This window comes from Chanos chanos, chromosome 2 (genome assembly GCF_902362185.1).
Source record: "Chanos chanos chromosome 2, fChaCha1.1, whole genome shotgun sequence".
In the NCBI taxonomy this organism is placed as follows: Eukaryota; Metazoa; Chordata; class Actinopteri; order Gonorynchiformes; family Chanidae; genus Chanos; species Chanos chanos.
The window spans coordinates 50,299,136-50,314,498 of record NC_044496.1 but is presented as its reverse complement, the minus strand read 5'-3'; the positions used below and the strand labels follow the sequence as shown (position 1 = coordinate 50,314,498).

Below are 15,363 nucleotides of genomic sequence, written 5' to 3'. Positions count from 1 at the left end.
TAAAATTGCAGAAAGCATTCTTGGTTAAAATCTAACAATCCACACACCTGGAAATATTCTGTATCTACTGAAACCATATGAGTTCAAAAAAAAAAAAAAATGACTGACCTCCAAAACCTCTTTAAACATCCATTCCCAGGGCCCCCCCTGGCTTGACTCATTGCGGACTAGGATTGGTCAAACATCTGTTCCTGCGCATTTATCTCAGATTAGCCAATCATTCAGGAATTAACGCTGAATTGTTTTCTGCTGCACCGTGTTATAATAAAACCAGACGTTAAAATGCAGTGTTATCGAAATAGAAAAAAACCATGAAACCACAATATTTAATCTCAGTTTTCTGCATGGCTTTTTAGGGGGTGGGGTGGGGGGGGGGGGGGGGCGGAGGTGTAGCCTGTGCAGTCTTTTTAGCCTCTTAGATTCGATCACTTCTAATTCCACTGTTCATGGTCATGTAAGTTTAATGTGAAACTCTCTCTCTCTCTCTCTTAACTTCTCACAGTGGATGCAGGACTGACATAAGAGCCAAACAAAAAAAGAGAGGCCAGTTTACAGGCGAGATCAGCCATGCAAATAAGGCCTTAGGCCAAAGGATTCTGTCCACACTACACACAGTGGGATTTCCCTTTCCGTATAAAAAAAACAAAAAAACAACAACAACAACAACAAAAAAAAACACAGGTTTGAATTCACATTGAGATAATCTCTGATAGCCATACCCCTTTACACCCTCTAGTTTTCCAACTGCTCAAATGCCAGCTGCTGACATCACATATCGATGACATCAAAGTCCCAAACGGATGAAAAACGACAAAGCCAATGACCAGCACAAACACAATCTATTGACATTTCAGGGTATGCGCTGCCAGTTGTATTATTTCTTTCATTCTTTCTTTCTCTCTTTCTTTTTTCTTTTTTTTTTTTTCCTTTTCTTTTTTTTTTTTTTATGCATGTATGTTTCTGTAGTCCAGGTGTAAAAGAGATTCTTCTGTGGATGCCCCTCTGTGGTATGATGATATTTGATAAGTTGCCGTCAGGGAGGTTCTCTGAGCCGGAGAGTTTGTCAGAGGCTCAGTGAAAGCCCAGGGAGAGTTGACTTACGTCTTCACATGGGAGGGACAATGAGTCCGGCCATGGCTGAAAACAAGAGAGCAACAAAGACATAGGGTCAACTAAAAATAAAGACAACAGTATTTCTATCAAGTAGTATTTAAAAATTAAAACCATTTTGATGTAACACTGATAAAAAAAAAAACACACACATTGTTATAGACCATGCATCTATTTTTAATATGTTTAACTATTCCTCAGGGTAGATGAGAAGGATAAGGTTTTTACAGATGGGATTTAAAGAGTCTGATTCTCCTAAAGGTACTGCATGTGCTGCTTTATGAAATCGCATACACGGTTCATTTCATTTTTTGCCATCAGGTGTCATCGGAGACAGAATTGGAGTAGCAGGACCATAAAGCCAACAGAATGGCATGGGAAAACTGTGGCCCATATACAGACAAGAGTTTTGACAGCTCTTCATAAAACGTTGTGGTATAGCGAATTACACACTTAAAGATAGGTATAAACACGTTTTTTAATTAAAAGCACACCTTTTAACTTGACACACTTTGGTTTAACTTTCTCCGTGACATGAATTCAATGTTTTCGGACTATAAACGTACGCTCGTATCACAAATTTGAAATATGCAGGCAGCAAATTACTGACAGGATGAACAATTGAAATAATTTCGATTTTTTTTTTTTTGGCTTTTCAAGGTCGTTAAGGTTTCAAAGTAAAACTACCCAATGAGTTATGGATCAACTTTGACCTCCAAATTCAGTCAGGTGACCAGTAATAAGTGTGACAAGTCTGACAGTATCTCTCTCATCGGCCGAAAAGCAGGAGAGGGGTGGGGTGCTCACCCTGTAGGCTGCTCCCATTGGTGCTGGTGCAGGTGGGGGGCGGGGAAGTCTGTGGCCGCACGACAGGGGCGAAGGCGCTCTTCTGTTTGACTGCAGAGATCATATGGACAGGAGAGAATGAGAAAGGACCAGAGGCGGAGCTTGGTGAGAGAGGGACGGAAGGAGATGAAGATAAGGAAGAGGAGGGCCCCAAAGTAGGGCAGGAAGGTGTGACTGAAACACACACACACACACACACACACACGCACACACACGTCCGCACACACACACACACACACGCACACATACACGCACACACACACGCACACACACACGCACACACACACGCACACACACACACACACAAACACACACACATACACACACACGCACACAGAGAAAGACAGAGACACAGGCTGATGAGTGTGTGGGTTTGAGATGTGGGCCGCAGGCAGGGCATGCTAAAGCATATGAGTATCATGAAGGATGGGACTCATGACAGGGCCTGGACAGGATGGGAACAAAAGGGTGTACCACTTGGACGGCAAAGTTGATCCATAACTTAAACCTCTTTATAAAGGGTTATCACACACTGACCACTGTCACTGACAGACATCTTCTACGACAGTAACTCCTAACCCCTAACCCAACCCCCCACGGTTCATTGCAGAAACAAACAAACAAACAAACGGAAAAAAAAAAAACCAAACAAAAAACAACAACACCATTCTGAACCAACACTTTCATCGGTCGGCTCGCTTTCCATTTAAAACGATCCGTTCGTAAACGTGTAACATGCCACAGACAAACAAATGTGCAATTACGACACCGCCCATAAGAACGTGAATGATCTGACGAGCGCACAGAAAAAAGAGAGGACTATGAATTACTTCATGTGAGCCAACAATCTCTCATCACCTCCCAGCCCACTGCTCCAGTTCATAGCAGTGGAATTCGGACGAGAGCTTTCACACAGAATGAGACTGAAATGGTGAAACCATTTTCCTCAGTGCCTTTTTTTTTTGCTTTTTTTTTTTTCGTCTGACACTGAACAAAGTGGAAGGCTGTTAAAATGACTTTGCACAAGCTTTGCCTGAGGACATTTTTTTTTTTGAAACATTGATTATATTTTATCGTATTTGAAATGCTTAAACGTAGTGAATCAAAATGAGTTCGCTAAATTGTTATTGTCATCTCTTTGATAAAATGTAACGTACGTATTAATCGTTTGTTCATTGTTTTTTGGTCATTACAAACTTCTCATTGGGTAAAAGCAAAGATACATTGCACATTAGATTTCTCTGTAGCCATCCAGGCGATAAATTGGCTTTGACCCAGGTGAGTGGGGAAGATGAAGAGGATGTTAATGTGTTAGTTATGAAAAGCAATGAAGGACATGAATAAGTGGAAAATATAATCAGAGCTGATGAAGGCTTTGACAGCATAATAGACACACAGAGATCCTTCCTTTTTCTCTCCAAAAACAAAACAAAACAAAACAAAACAAAACATTGGAATTGAATTTCTTTCTAGTAGAGTAATGAGGAATAACAAGCCAAAATCCATCGTGCATCTTATTACACAACAAACCAATGAGAAATACTATCCAGCCAGCCAACATCCAAACCCACAGTCAAACCATATTAGCAACCTTTGGCTAATTGTGGCAAAGTCTATTAAGAGAGTTCTACATTGAGTGTTCAAAAACAAAAAAAAAAGTAGCCTGCCTCTTAAACTCAACCATTAAATCAATTCCAGCCGCATCTTACTGAAGATGTACGAAATCGTCCAATAGAAATGTAGCACTTGGCTAATAGCTCGGATGGGCAGTCTCTGGCCAGGCTGCAAAGTGACTTACTTGCGTAAGGAGAATTGGCAGTGGAGCCATTGAGGAAGCTGGGGGATCCAGGCACCCCAAGATTGGTCATACCAGCTGCCCCATAGCCGTTCATGGTGGAGGTGATGGTGTTGTAGTTGGACTGCTGGGGTGTGGAACTGGGCACGTAGCCACGTGGAGACACGCTGTTGGAGTTGCGGGAGTAACCTGGAACAGATGAGGGGAGTCAGGCGTACAGATCCGATTTGATGGTTTCTACTTACTTGATCGTTAACCAGTATAAAACAGTGCGTCATTGTTCAATAGATGACAGCGTATCAGAGTAGTACTTTGGCTTGGGGGAACACGTGTTATTGCTATGCAACTTTCCCACAATTAATCCTTTGCGGTGTAGCAATTGACACGGACCCTTCACCGTGTCATGCTCATTATTTTTTTTTCTGTTTTCTACCGCGCTTTCCTTTCACTTTCCATCACCAAACTTTTTCTATTTTTTTTTCTCTCTTTGATTTGCCGTTTGGTCATTGGCTTTTTGCCGTGACTGAAAAGGGCCGCCGTAGAATATAGGAAGGGGCGTGATTCCTGCTACGGTGAGGGGAAAACTGGAAACGGCATTCTCACGGCTTGTTTTCTCTCCCAGTTCCGAAGGCGCTTCCTGTTCGTTTATTTTTCATTTTCGATTGTTCCGTCCGCGCAACACTTCGTTTTCGTACGGCGTAGAAATTCTTTCTCTCCACTAATCGGAGTTACAATCACGGACTCGCAGAATTCGTTCTCTCCCCTAATCGGAGTTACAATCACGGACTCGCAGAATTCTTTCTCTCCACTAATCGGAGTTACGATCACGGACTCGCAGTGGTTGGACTCCACCTTGGATTGCTGCTCTACCCCTCACTTTTCCTGCCGGCTTTCCCCCCCTACTTTCCCAGGTGACTAGCCTCGATTTCACACTCACTATCTGCTGTTTTCGAAACACCGTTCACATTGTTGGCAAACTTACTCTACTATCCGGACTCTCCGTGGGGAGGGACGAACTTTGCGGAGGTCGTTTTTTTTTGTTTGTTTGTTTGTTGGTTTTTTGTTTTTTTGTCGTTTGTTTGTTTATGGTTGATTCTCCTCTTAGTTATCCCTAATAAGAAACGACCCTCAGTCGGTCGCCTGTATATATGTAAATATTTGTGACAAATTGTAAATGATGTATTGCCTTCTGTGCTGGACGTGCGGCGTTATGTGTTGAGTGTTGCCTTTGAGTTTGTTTTTTTTTATGTTGGTTATTATCCACTACACTTTGTTTCTCTGGATATTCAACAACTGTAAATATATTCATGGTCCCTACTCTGTTTTCATCCTACTTTGAAATGTTGACGGGAATCCTTTTTGTATGACTGCCCTGAGATAGAGCTAGCTGTGCCAGGCCGCAGGTGAATCTAGGCCCTACTAGACGCCTATGCGGCCTGTTAGGGGTAAAAAGGCTGTACTATTCTTCTTTAATTTTTTTTACTTTTTTTCTTCTTCTTCTCTCTCTGTGACGCTCCTAGCGGGCGTCTGGCGCCCAACTAAAAGTAACCTATTTTCAGTCTGCTGTTTACCGCTATAGATTTGGCGCCCAACGTGGGGCCTGAGCTCTGAGGACGAAATGTTTGCTAGCGAAGAGGACCTTGTGGACCTTACTAGTGACATGTATCAGTTGGATTTAGCCTCAACCCAATTGGATGAAAATCACATGGCAAGAGACAACCGGCAGGCCTTTTTCCAAAGAACTGAAGCTCCTACTTCAAATCTCTCTCTTATTGATATGGAGCTTTGTGGGGATTCAGAACTGGCCTTACCACTTCACCCTCTACCCACAGTGTGGTCAAAGGATACGTCTGCTGAAGGTGCAGCAGGTAACTGGGAATCCTTACATACAGCTATACAAGGTCTCCAGTCATCCATGGCTAATAATTTCCGGAAGCTCTCAGTTACCCAGCTGGAGCTGAAAACAAATATGAAGGAGGTTTTGGAACATATTCCACAACACGTATCCGACCTTCTGGACAAACAACAAAAAGAGTTAAGGACCGCTATGGATTCTCACATCACGTATCTACAAAGCCAACTCACCGCCACCTTCAGCTGGCGCTTGAAACACCTCCAGTCTGAAATACTACAGGACACAAAAGCAATCATGCAACCGTTTATTTCAACTTTACAGCAAGTACAGTCTGAGGTTGCAACATGTTCAAAAGTGATGGATTCATTTAATACCGATTACCCATTATTAAAACAACAAATGTTTCAGTCTGTTTCTTGTAATCATGCTTGCACCCAGACAGTAACTTCTCCACCTGTGGGAGCTGGTACTCCTGTTGTCCAGCGGTTGCAGCGTTTACAGTCCACTGTGCAGCCTGGATCGGAGGAGGCTGTTCTGGCTTTTCCTCCTAATTCTGCTCTTCCAGGGGATTTGAGAGGCATGTTTATGGGGAAAACCCCCATCAAGATTCAGTTTCCTTGCTTTGGTAGGAAGGAAGATGATCCTGACCCTTTAAGATTTCTGGAAAATTGTCATGATTATCTTGCTTTGAATCATCTGCATGATGATGAAATCATTGCCACGTTACGGAATGTACTCTTCGGCACTGCCCGAGATTGGTGGGATGTTGCTCGTGAAAACATTACCACCTGGGCGGAGTTCGAAACTCGTTTCCTTTCTGCTTTCCTCTCGGAGGACTATGACGATGAGCTAGCTGAGAGAGTCCGGACCAGAGTCCAAGGAGAGACAGAGTCTGTCCGGGACTTTGCTTTCAGCTACCGTGCCCTGTGTAAGAGGTGGAAACCTGGGATCACCGAACCCGAAATTGTCAAACTCATCTTAAAAAACATCACTCCTCGTTTGGCCAGTCAGCTCCGGGGTAGAGTTAAAGATGTGGAGGAACTGGTCAGACTGGGCACTCAGCTGGAGAAAGACTGGGTACATCATCAACAGCTGACTCAAATTAGCCCTGCTTCTGGTATTCCTTCCTGTCATCCTTTTTCTACCATGAAATCCACCCAGGTTATCGAAAAGCCATCTGTACTGTGCTGGAGGTGCAAAGGCCAGCATTCTCCTGGATCCTGTCCTTCCTATTCATCCTCACAGGGACCTGAAAAAGGGAAGAGAGGAACACCAGGACACGAGCATAACGCTTCAGATAAAAAGGGAGGAGTGAATGCTGCCATAAGGCCAGAGGCCTCAGAAACCCCTTTTATGACCCAAGCAAAAGAGGCATCGTCTCCCTCTGCATGTCTTATACCCATACCTCGTCAGCTTCTGGTTCCTGTGTCTATCCGCCAATGGATAGGAAAAGCCATTGTAGATACGGGAGCTACTTATACCCTCATGCAAGAGTCCCTCTGGAGAAAAATGGTGTGCTCACAGGAGAAATTGAGATCCTGGGTTGAAGGGCCGTTGTACTTGGCCAATGGAGAAGCCACCAATCCATTGGGTTGGGTAGATCTAAACATCCAGCTCCATGGCCTGGCTGTCTCCCTTCCGGTGGCAATTCTTCCCGCTGCATGCCTTGCCTTTGCTGTGGTCCTAGGTTTGGATTTCATGCATTTTAGTGGCCTTAGACTCTGTGTCAGAGATCAGACTTACTACCTGCCTTCAGCTTCTACTTTCCCTTATCCCTTCCAGCCTGGTACGGCAGATATATCTGGCTGGACTCTTCAAAAACAGTCTCAACTGGACTCTAAAAAACCAGAAAAAAAAAAGAAGACATCTGGTTTTAAGTCACCTACCTCTGCTTTACTGACAGCTGTTCCTCCTTTTACCTTAGACACCGTGGAACCCAATGCGTCTTTTTACATACAAAGAGCAATTGAGAGTGCCATGCTTGAAGGGGAATTGAAGGGCTGCTTTCAAGCAATGCTGGAGACCAACGGTGATGTTTGCACACTTACTCCTGGGAGAACTTCTGTTCTAAAGCATGTTATATATACTCAACATAGTGTTCCAATTAAACAACGTCCTTACCGTCTTTCCCCGTCCAAACAGGCCATTGTTCTGGAACAGCTCAATGACATGCTGAATCAAGGTATTGTCGAACCCTCTAATTCTGGTTGGTCTTCTCCTGTTGTGCTAATACCCAAGAAAGATGGAGGACATCGATTCTGTGTGGATTACAGGCGTTTAAATGCTATCACAGAAAATGATGCATACCCCTTGCCTACCATCCAGGAGATCCTTGATTCGTTAGCAGGAGCCACCATCTTTACCAACCTGGATCTTAACAGTGGCTACTGGCAGGTGGCCATGGATCCTCTTAGTAAACCCATGACTGCATTTGTCACTCCCGCAGGGTTTTATCACTTCAATGTCATGCCGTTCGGTTTGAAAAATGCACCTGCCACATTCCAACGGCTTATGGAGATGGTTTTAGGGGAACTGAGGGGGCAGATATGTCTTGTTTATCTTGATGATATTATTGTTTATTCGAGTTCTGCACAACAACATCTCAGTGACTTACAGCAGGTGTTTGACAAGCTGAAATTGGCTGGACTCACCCTGAATCTTAAAAAGTGTAACTTCTGTCAGACCACCATTAAGTTTTTGGGACACATTGTCACCCCCCAGGGTATACAACCGGATCCAGATAAGATTGCGGCCGTAATGAATTTCCCCACACCAACCTCTCTTAAACAGGTTCAACGCTTTTTAGGCATGGCAGGGTGGTACCACCGCTTTGTACCAGGCTTCTCCAAGGTGGCAGAACCTCTCAATGCCCTAAAAAGAAAGGGAGCAAGGTTTATGTGGAATGAGGTATGCCAACATGCATTCGATGCCCTGAAAAATTTCCTAACTACTCCACCAGTTCTGGGTCATCCAAACTTTCACTTTCACTTTGTAGTCTATACTGATGCCAGTGATACCGGCCTAGGGGCAGTCCTCACCCAGCAGACCGGAGTGGGCACTGAGGAAGTCTTGTCTTATGCTTCTCGAACGCTTAACCGTGCTGAAAGAAACTACACCACTACAGAGCGTGAGTGCTTAGCTGTTGTGTGGGCTTTGGAGAAGTGGCAGTACTACCTGGATACCAAGTTGTTCACTGTTGTCACCGATCATGCAGCTCTGAAATGGGTTCTCTCCTCCAATAAAACGAATAGTCGATTGATCCGCTGGGCTTTGCGACTACAGAAATTCAACTTCCTTCTGGAATATCGAAAGGGAAAACTCCACACGGTTCCCGATGCCTTATCCCGTACTTCTGAAACCATTGAGTGTTCTCCCATTTGTAACACCTTTCAGGCTTCTTCTCCTGCCAAAAGTCCCACAAAAATGGATAAATCTGATTCACCTGATCTGATGTTTCCCCTGGATGATGCTCAAGTATGGAGGGCTCAACAAAGTGATCCGGGTATTATGGAAATTCACCAGAGCCTGTCTGAGGATGGAGAGACCAGCAAGTTTGGTGACAAATTCTGCATCCTTGAGGACAAAATTTATCTTAGAACTGTTGGCACCGACCCTCAAAGTGTTCATTACAGATTATATGTACCGTCTAGTCTTACCAAGGAAGTCATCCAAGCCTACCATGATTCCCCTGTCAGTGGACATCTTGGAATTTTTAAGACCTATCGACGTCTGAGGGAAACCGTATACTGGCCTGGGATGTGGAAACTGGTTAAGAAGTTTATACAGCAATGCCCCATCTGCCAACAGTACAAACCGGATGTTGGACGTCCGGCTGGAAAAATTCAACAGACCATGGTTCCACAACCTAATGTTATGCTTGGCATTGATTTAATGGGACCTTTACCTAAGAGCACATCCAGGAATGAATATCTTTTAGTTGTGGTAGACTACTACTCTTCCTGGGTGGAGCTTTTCCCACTTCGAAAGGCCACCTCCGCTGTAATTTCCCAGATTATTCGTAAGGACATCTTCACACGTTGGGGGGTTCCCCTGTATATTCTGTCCGATCGTGGGTCCCAGTTTGTGTCGTCTGTTTTCCAGGGTTTCTGTTCCACCTGGGGAGTAATGTCCAAACTCACCACTTCGTACCACCCCCAAACTAATTACACTGAACGGGTGAACCGTACATTGAAAGCCATGATTGCTTCGTATGTAGGTGACCAACATAACAAATGGGATCAGTATCTACCAGAGTTTCGTTTTGCTCTCAATAGTGCTGTCCAGGAATCCCTTGGTGTCTCACCTGCGGAAGCCCATCTTGGGAGATGTCTAATTGGACCCATTGACAGAATTCTGAAAATCTCAACTCCTCCTCCAGAATCTCCAGCATATGACATAGTGCATCAACAGAAACACATGAGGAAATTGATTGAGGATAACAGAGTCAAGGCCCGACTCCGTCAGCAACGCAACTATAATAAAACTAGGAGGGATGTCACTTACAAATCTCAGGACAGAGTGTGGATCCGTAACCATCCTCAGTCTAAAGCCTCAGCACAGTTCACAGCCAAACTGGCTCCTCGCTGGATTGGTCCATACCGAGTTGTAAGGAAACTTGGACCAGTCAATTATACTGTTTCTCATGAGGACACGGGAGAAGACCCACGAACCATTCATGTGGTAGACCTCAAGCCTTGTTACCCCACTGCTGAAGATCTGGAGGTATTACAAACACAACGATTAAGACAAATCTTCTTGGAGGAATCTTCAGATGAGGAGTTTCTGGGTTTCCCTTAACCTGGTTTCACTATGTTTTTTTTTTATTTATTTAATTTTTTTTCCACGGGGGGAAGAGTGTAGCAATTGACACGGACCCTTCACCGTGTCATGCTCATTATTTTTTTTTCTGTTTTCTACCGCGCTTTCCTTTCACTTTCCATCACCAAACTTTTTCTATTTTTTTTTCTCTCTTTGATTTGCCGTTTGGTCATTGGCTTTTTGCCGTGACTGAAAAGGGCCGCCGTAGAATATAGGAAGGGGCGTGATTCCTGCTACGGTGAGGGGAAAACTGGAAACGGCATTCTCACGGCTTGTTTTCTCTCCCAGTTCCGAAGGCGCTTCCTGTTCGTTTATTTTTCATTTTCGATTGTTCCGTCCGCGCAACACTTCGTTTTCGTACGGCGTAGAAATTCTTTCTCTCCACTAATCGGAGTTACAATCACGGACTCGCAGAATTCGTTCTCTCCCCTAATCGGAGTTACAATCACGGACTCGCAGAATTCTTTCTCTCCACTAATCGGAGTTACGATCACGGACTCGCAGTGGTTGGACTCCACCTTGGATTGCTGCTCTACCCCTCACTTTTCCTGCCGGCTTTCCCCCCCTACTTTCCCAGGTGACTAGCCTCGATTTCACACTCACTATCTGCTGTTTTCGAAACACCGTTCACATTGTTGGCAAACTTACTCTACTATCCGGACTCTCCGTGGGGAGGGACGAACTTTGCGGAGGTCGTTTTTTTTTTGTTTGTTTGTTTGTTGGTTTTTTGTTTTTTTGTCGTTTGTTTGTTTATGGTTGATTCTCCTCTTAGTTATCCCTAATAAGAAACGACCCTCAGTCGGTCGCCTGTATATATGTAAATATTTGTGACAAATTGTAAATGATGTATTGCCTTCTGTGCTGGACGTGCGGCGTTATGTGTTGAGTGTTGCCTTTGAGTTTGTTTTTTTTTATGTTGGTTATTATCCACTACACTTTGTTTCTCTGGATATTCAACAACTGTAAATATATTCATGGTCCCTACTCTGTTTTCATCCTACTTTGAAATGTTGACGGGAATCCTTTTTGTATGACTGCCCTGAGATAGAGCTAGCTGTGCCAGGCCGCAGGTGAATCTAGGCCCTACTAGACGCCTATGCGGCCTGTTAGGGGTAAAAAGGCTGTACTATTCTTCTTTAATTTTTTTTACTTTTTTTCTTCTTCTTCTCTCTCTGTGACGCTCCTAGCGGGCGTCTGGCGCCCAACTAAAAGTAACCTATTTTCAGTCTGCTGTTTACCGCTATAGCGGTGCTCACCGGTACATTTGTGTTATTGGACCATTTGACATAAACCCTCTGGTGGAGAGGTGAGGTATGGTTTAATGTGAGAGAACTTTGTAGTGGTTATGCTAGAGCTCTGAGACCCTTAATCACACCATTAGTAAAATGCTGTTTCCATATTCCCATATGTAGAGGCAGGGCTGAAACAAGGCTCCGGGTTGTGTGTGTGTGTGTGTGTGTGTGTGTGTGTGGCAGAGAGTGAGAGTGAGAGAGAGAGAGAGGTGGAAGGCAGGAGAGAAACAGAAAAGGAGTGTTTGTTTGGCCGCTCCTTCTACTGTTCCTCACATGTGTTTCCCATTGGCTGCCCTCTCTGCTGATCCTCCCACACCCCTCCCACTGATCACAGGCCAGAACTCCATCAATGGCCTTCCTGCTGAGCCCCTCAGCAGGAAGCGGAGACAGAGAGAGAGAGAGAGAGAGAGAGAGAAGGAGAGAGAGAGAGAGAAAAAGAGAGAGAGAAGGAGAGAGCTCTCAGTGTACCACTTGGCACTAGCTCTTCTCTCCCTGGGCAAGCAGCCTGCAGTCCTTTGCACAGAAAGCTCCTCTGTTTGTCTTTTTAGTGAGCTGAAGCAGGGCTTTGGAACCATGGTTTTAAAGCAGAATGGAGCTTAAGGTTAAACAAGTCAGGGGTGTGTTTAGTAACTCTATATCTCTCCATACTTACTGCATGTGTCAAGGACAGGGCAGTGGAAGTGGTAGGGTTTTATATATACACACTCCACACATAAGGATCAGTAACCACGTGAAGTCAAAAGACTTCATACAGTGACAAACTGCAGGACTAAGAGGAAATAATACTTTTAGCAGTGAAACGAGGTGACGTACTGGAAGACTTCAGCACTTATCTGGACTTTCCCAAATAAATGACATTCCTGGAGCATGCGATACACCGTAGAAGGTGAAGCAACTTTTTTTCTTTTTTTTTTTTATTGATGTTTTAATCAGCGTGCGTAATTGCGAGGTGAACAAAGAATTATTTCACGGTACTGTAACACAAGCAGAGGAAAAGTAATAACCTTGGTGTAATGTTCCAATGAATAAGGACATGAGGTATGAAATTCTGTATTTTTATGATGGCCGTGGGCCTGTTCCCATGACCTCATAGGTTCCTGTCGGTGTTCTTTCCTGAACGGATGAGGAAAGCAGAAGATGAGTGAAGAGGGGGATGTGCAAGAGAAGAGTATAGGAGAAGTGTCAGGGGAGAAAGGGTTTCTCTGGCTCCCACTGTCTCTCTCTCTCTCTCTCTTTCTCCCCTTACGCACAGCCACTATTCTAACAATCTGTCCGTCGCACGTAGAGTGCTGTTTCCTGTCTATCACCAGCTAAGCTGTGTGGTGACAAGAAACATTACAGGAAATGGGGAAAAAAAAGCAAAAAAAAAAAAAAAAAACCCCATCAGCGATATCTCTACCACGTTGGCTGGAGTGTCTTCGAAATAAGGGGGGAATATGAAAGGGAAAAAAGAAGACGTAGGCAAGCTCATGCCTTTCACACGCCGTCAGTCATGTTTGAGGAGAACGGCGTCGGACGGGAAGTCTAAACACAACGTGTTTTATTCATGCGCTCCTGTCGCGGCGCATCCCTGAAACTCATTAGCGTCTTTCTGCCCTTACACTTCATTCATGCGGAGTGACAGGGCAATGTACACACACACACACACACACGTACGTGCGCGCACACACACACACACACACACACACACACACACACACACACACACACACACACACACACACATAGGCACACACACACACACACACACACACACACACACACGCACGCATACACAAACACACACACACAGACAGTTTGTACACAGATCTGAGAGTGTGTATTTTAAGAGCAGAGGAGAGGCTGATGTGACTGGCAGTTAGGAAGTGTGTTGGTGACAGCTGTATCAAACCCAACGCATACGATCAGTGTGTGCTGTCACACTGAGACACTGCAGCTCACGTTGTAAGTGGTGTATTTACCTCCAAACACTACACGCTCTTACAAACCGCCTTTTCATATGTTAAAAGGTCGGATACATACGAATGTATCGCACATATTCTGACAAGAAGTGTACGTTACGTTACATAAACTATGCTGCAAATGCATTTAACTCTCTTTTTCTTTCTCCCACCACACACACATACACACACACACATACACACACACACACACACACACACACACACACACACACACTCACCCTGGTCGCCCTGTGAGGCCTCAGAGATGTTGACGGCCAGTTGGCTGCTGAAAGAGTTGACCCCCATCATGCTGGAGTGAGCTCCAGAGCCGGTGAGCGAGGGCAGCTGGTTGTGGCTGCGTGGGACACTGTACAGGGCCTCTGTTAGGTCTGCCGCACGTTTCAGGATGATCTCCTGAGGAACAAAGGATGCACGCGGAGGAAAAGAGAGGGATGTGTTGAAAGAGATACACTGGAAGTCATTAGGAGAGTAGGGATATACTCAGAAAGCAGATGGACCATCCCACAGAATCTGAAATATGTCACTTCATCTCTCCTCCGGTCCTAAACTGACAGAAACATGTTTGGTGAAGTGCTGAGCTTTTTCTCTTTCTTTTCTTTTCTTTTTTTTTTTTTTTTTAACTTTTTTCTTTGTCCTGTAGATTCTTTTCACCCTACTCAGGTTCTAAAGACCTGGCTTACTGAGGTGGAGAACACTGAAGATCCACAAACCATAGCTGAATACAGCCTTTAAACACACACATGCACACGCTCCATATTTCAATATTCCGTCCTGAGATATGCCATATCACGTTTGCATATTTCTGTCTGAAGAGTGGCAAACAGCCAATCAGACGGCTCATGTGTCCCGGCTAATTAATGTCATACTGTGTTTGTAATAAGCTCATAAACTCTTGACTCTTTGTCTAAGCTTTGTGAGGCAAATATCTGACGTTATGTTTGAGTGTTAGATTTCTGAATGAATTTACAGGCACATTTGTATATAGATTCCACAACTGAATTCATATGAATACTTACAGGACTCCTTACAATGTGACAACTTGTGAATCTCTGCCAGAACATCATTTATTTTCATACGCAGCAATATATTGTCATTCTCTACGGATGTTGTTGTCAACACTTAGCGTACCTGGTTGTTGTGTGGCATCCCGTACAAAGCCTCGACTAAGTCTGCAGCTCTCTTCAGCAGTACCTCCTGAGCAAACACACACACACACACACACACACTCAGGTAACTTACACATTCTTTGTAAGCAGAGTAAATGAACTCCATTTACATTTCAAGTACTACAGGCATGAGGCACATGAAACATGAAACCTGCAAGCACATGAAGGTTTCACTTTCCACACATTTCTGTATTGACATTTGTGATATTCATGTATAGCATATGTGCTAGCCCCCCCCTCCCCCTCACCCCCCCCCCCCCCCCCTTCGAAACTACAGTGATTATTGCTGCAGTGAGTTTATGTCAGAAATGAGCTGTAATGGTGAGACTCACTTGTGATAAGGAAGAAACAACAATAAAAAAAAAAACAACTGCCTGCATTTAATTCACACCACTCCTCCTCTCTCTCTTTCTCTTTCTCACACACACACACACACACACACACATGCATGACCTCTTGTGTCAAAACGCACACTGCAACTGATCATATCTATACACACTCTCAAGATAAAGACTGG

The 15,363-nt window shown here is 44.3% G+C and overlaps 1 protein-coding gene across 7 annotated transcripts in view; it reads right to left on the bottom strand.

The window, feature by feature from the left end:
* Nucleotides 1-1,105: 1,105 nt before the first annotated feature.
* Nucleotides 1,106-15,363, bottom strand: part of LOC115830226 (transcription factor COE3) — a 90,416-nt gene continuing 76,158 nt past the window's right edge. For 5 of the 7 annotated variants that reach the window (XM_030794324.1, XM_030794325.1, XM_030794326.1 and 2 more), the window contains 5 exons: nt 14,809-14,874; nt 13,899-14,073; nt 3,755-3,940; nt 1,918-2,130; nt 1,106-1,137 (listed from right to left, as the gene is read on the bottom strand). In XM_030794324.1, the coding sequence (XP_030650184.1) occupies nt 1,106-1,137; nt 1,918-2,130; nt 3,755-3,940; nt 13,899-14,073; nt 14,809-14,874 (672 nt within the window). Of the gene's footprint in view, nt 1,138-1,917; nt 2,131-3,754; nt 3,941-8,379; nt 8,386-13,898; nt 14,074-14,808; nt 14,875-15,363 lie in introns of all 7 variants that reach the window. The other 2 variants (XM_030794330.1, XM_030794331.1) reach the window with 2 other exon arrangements.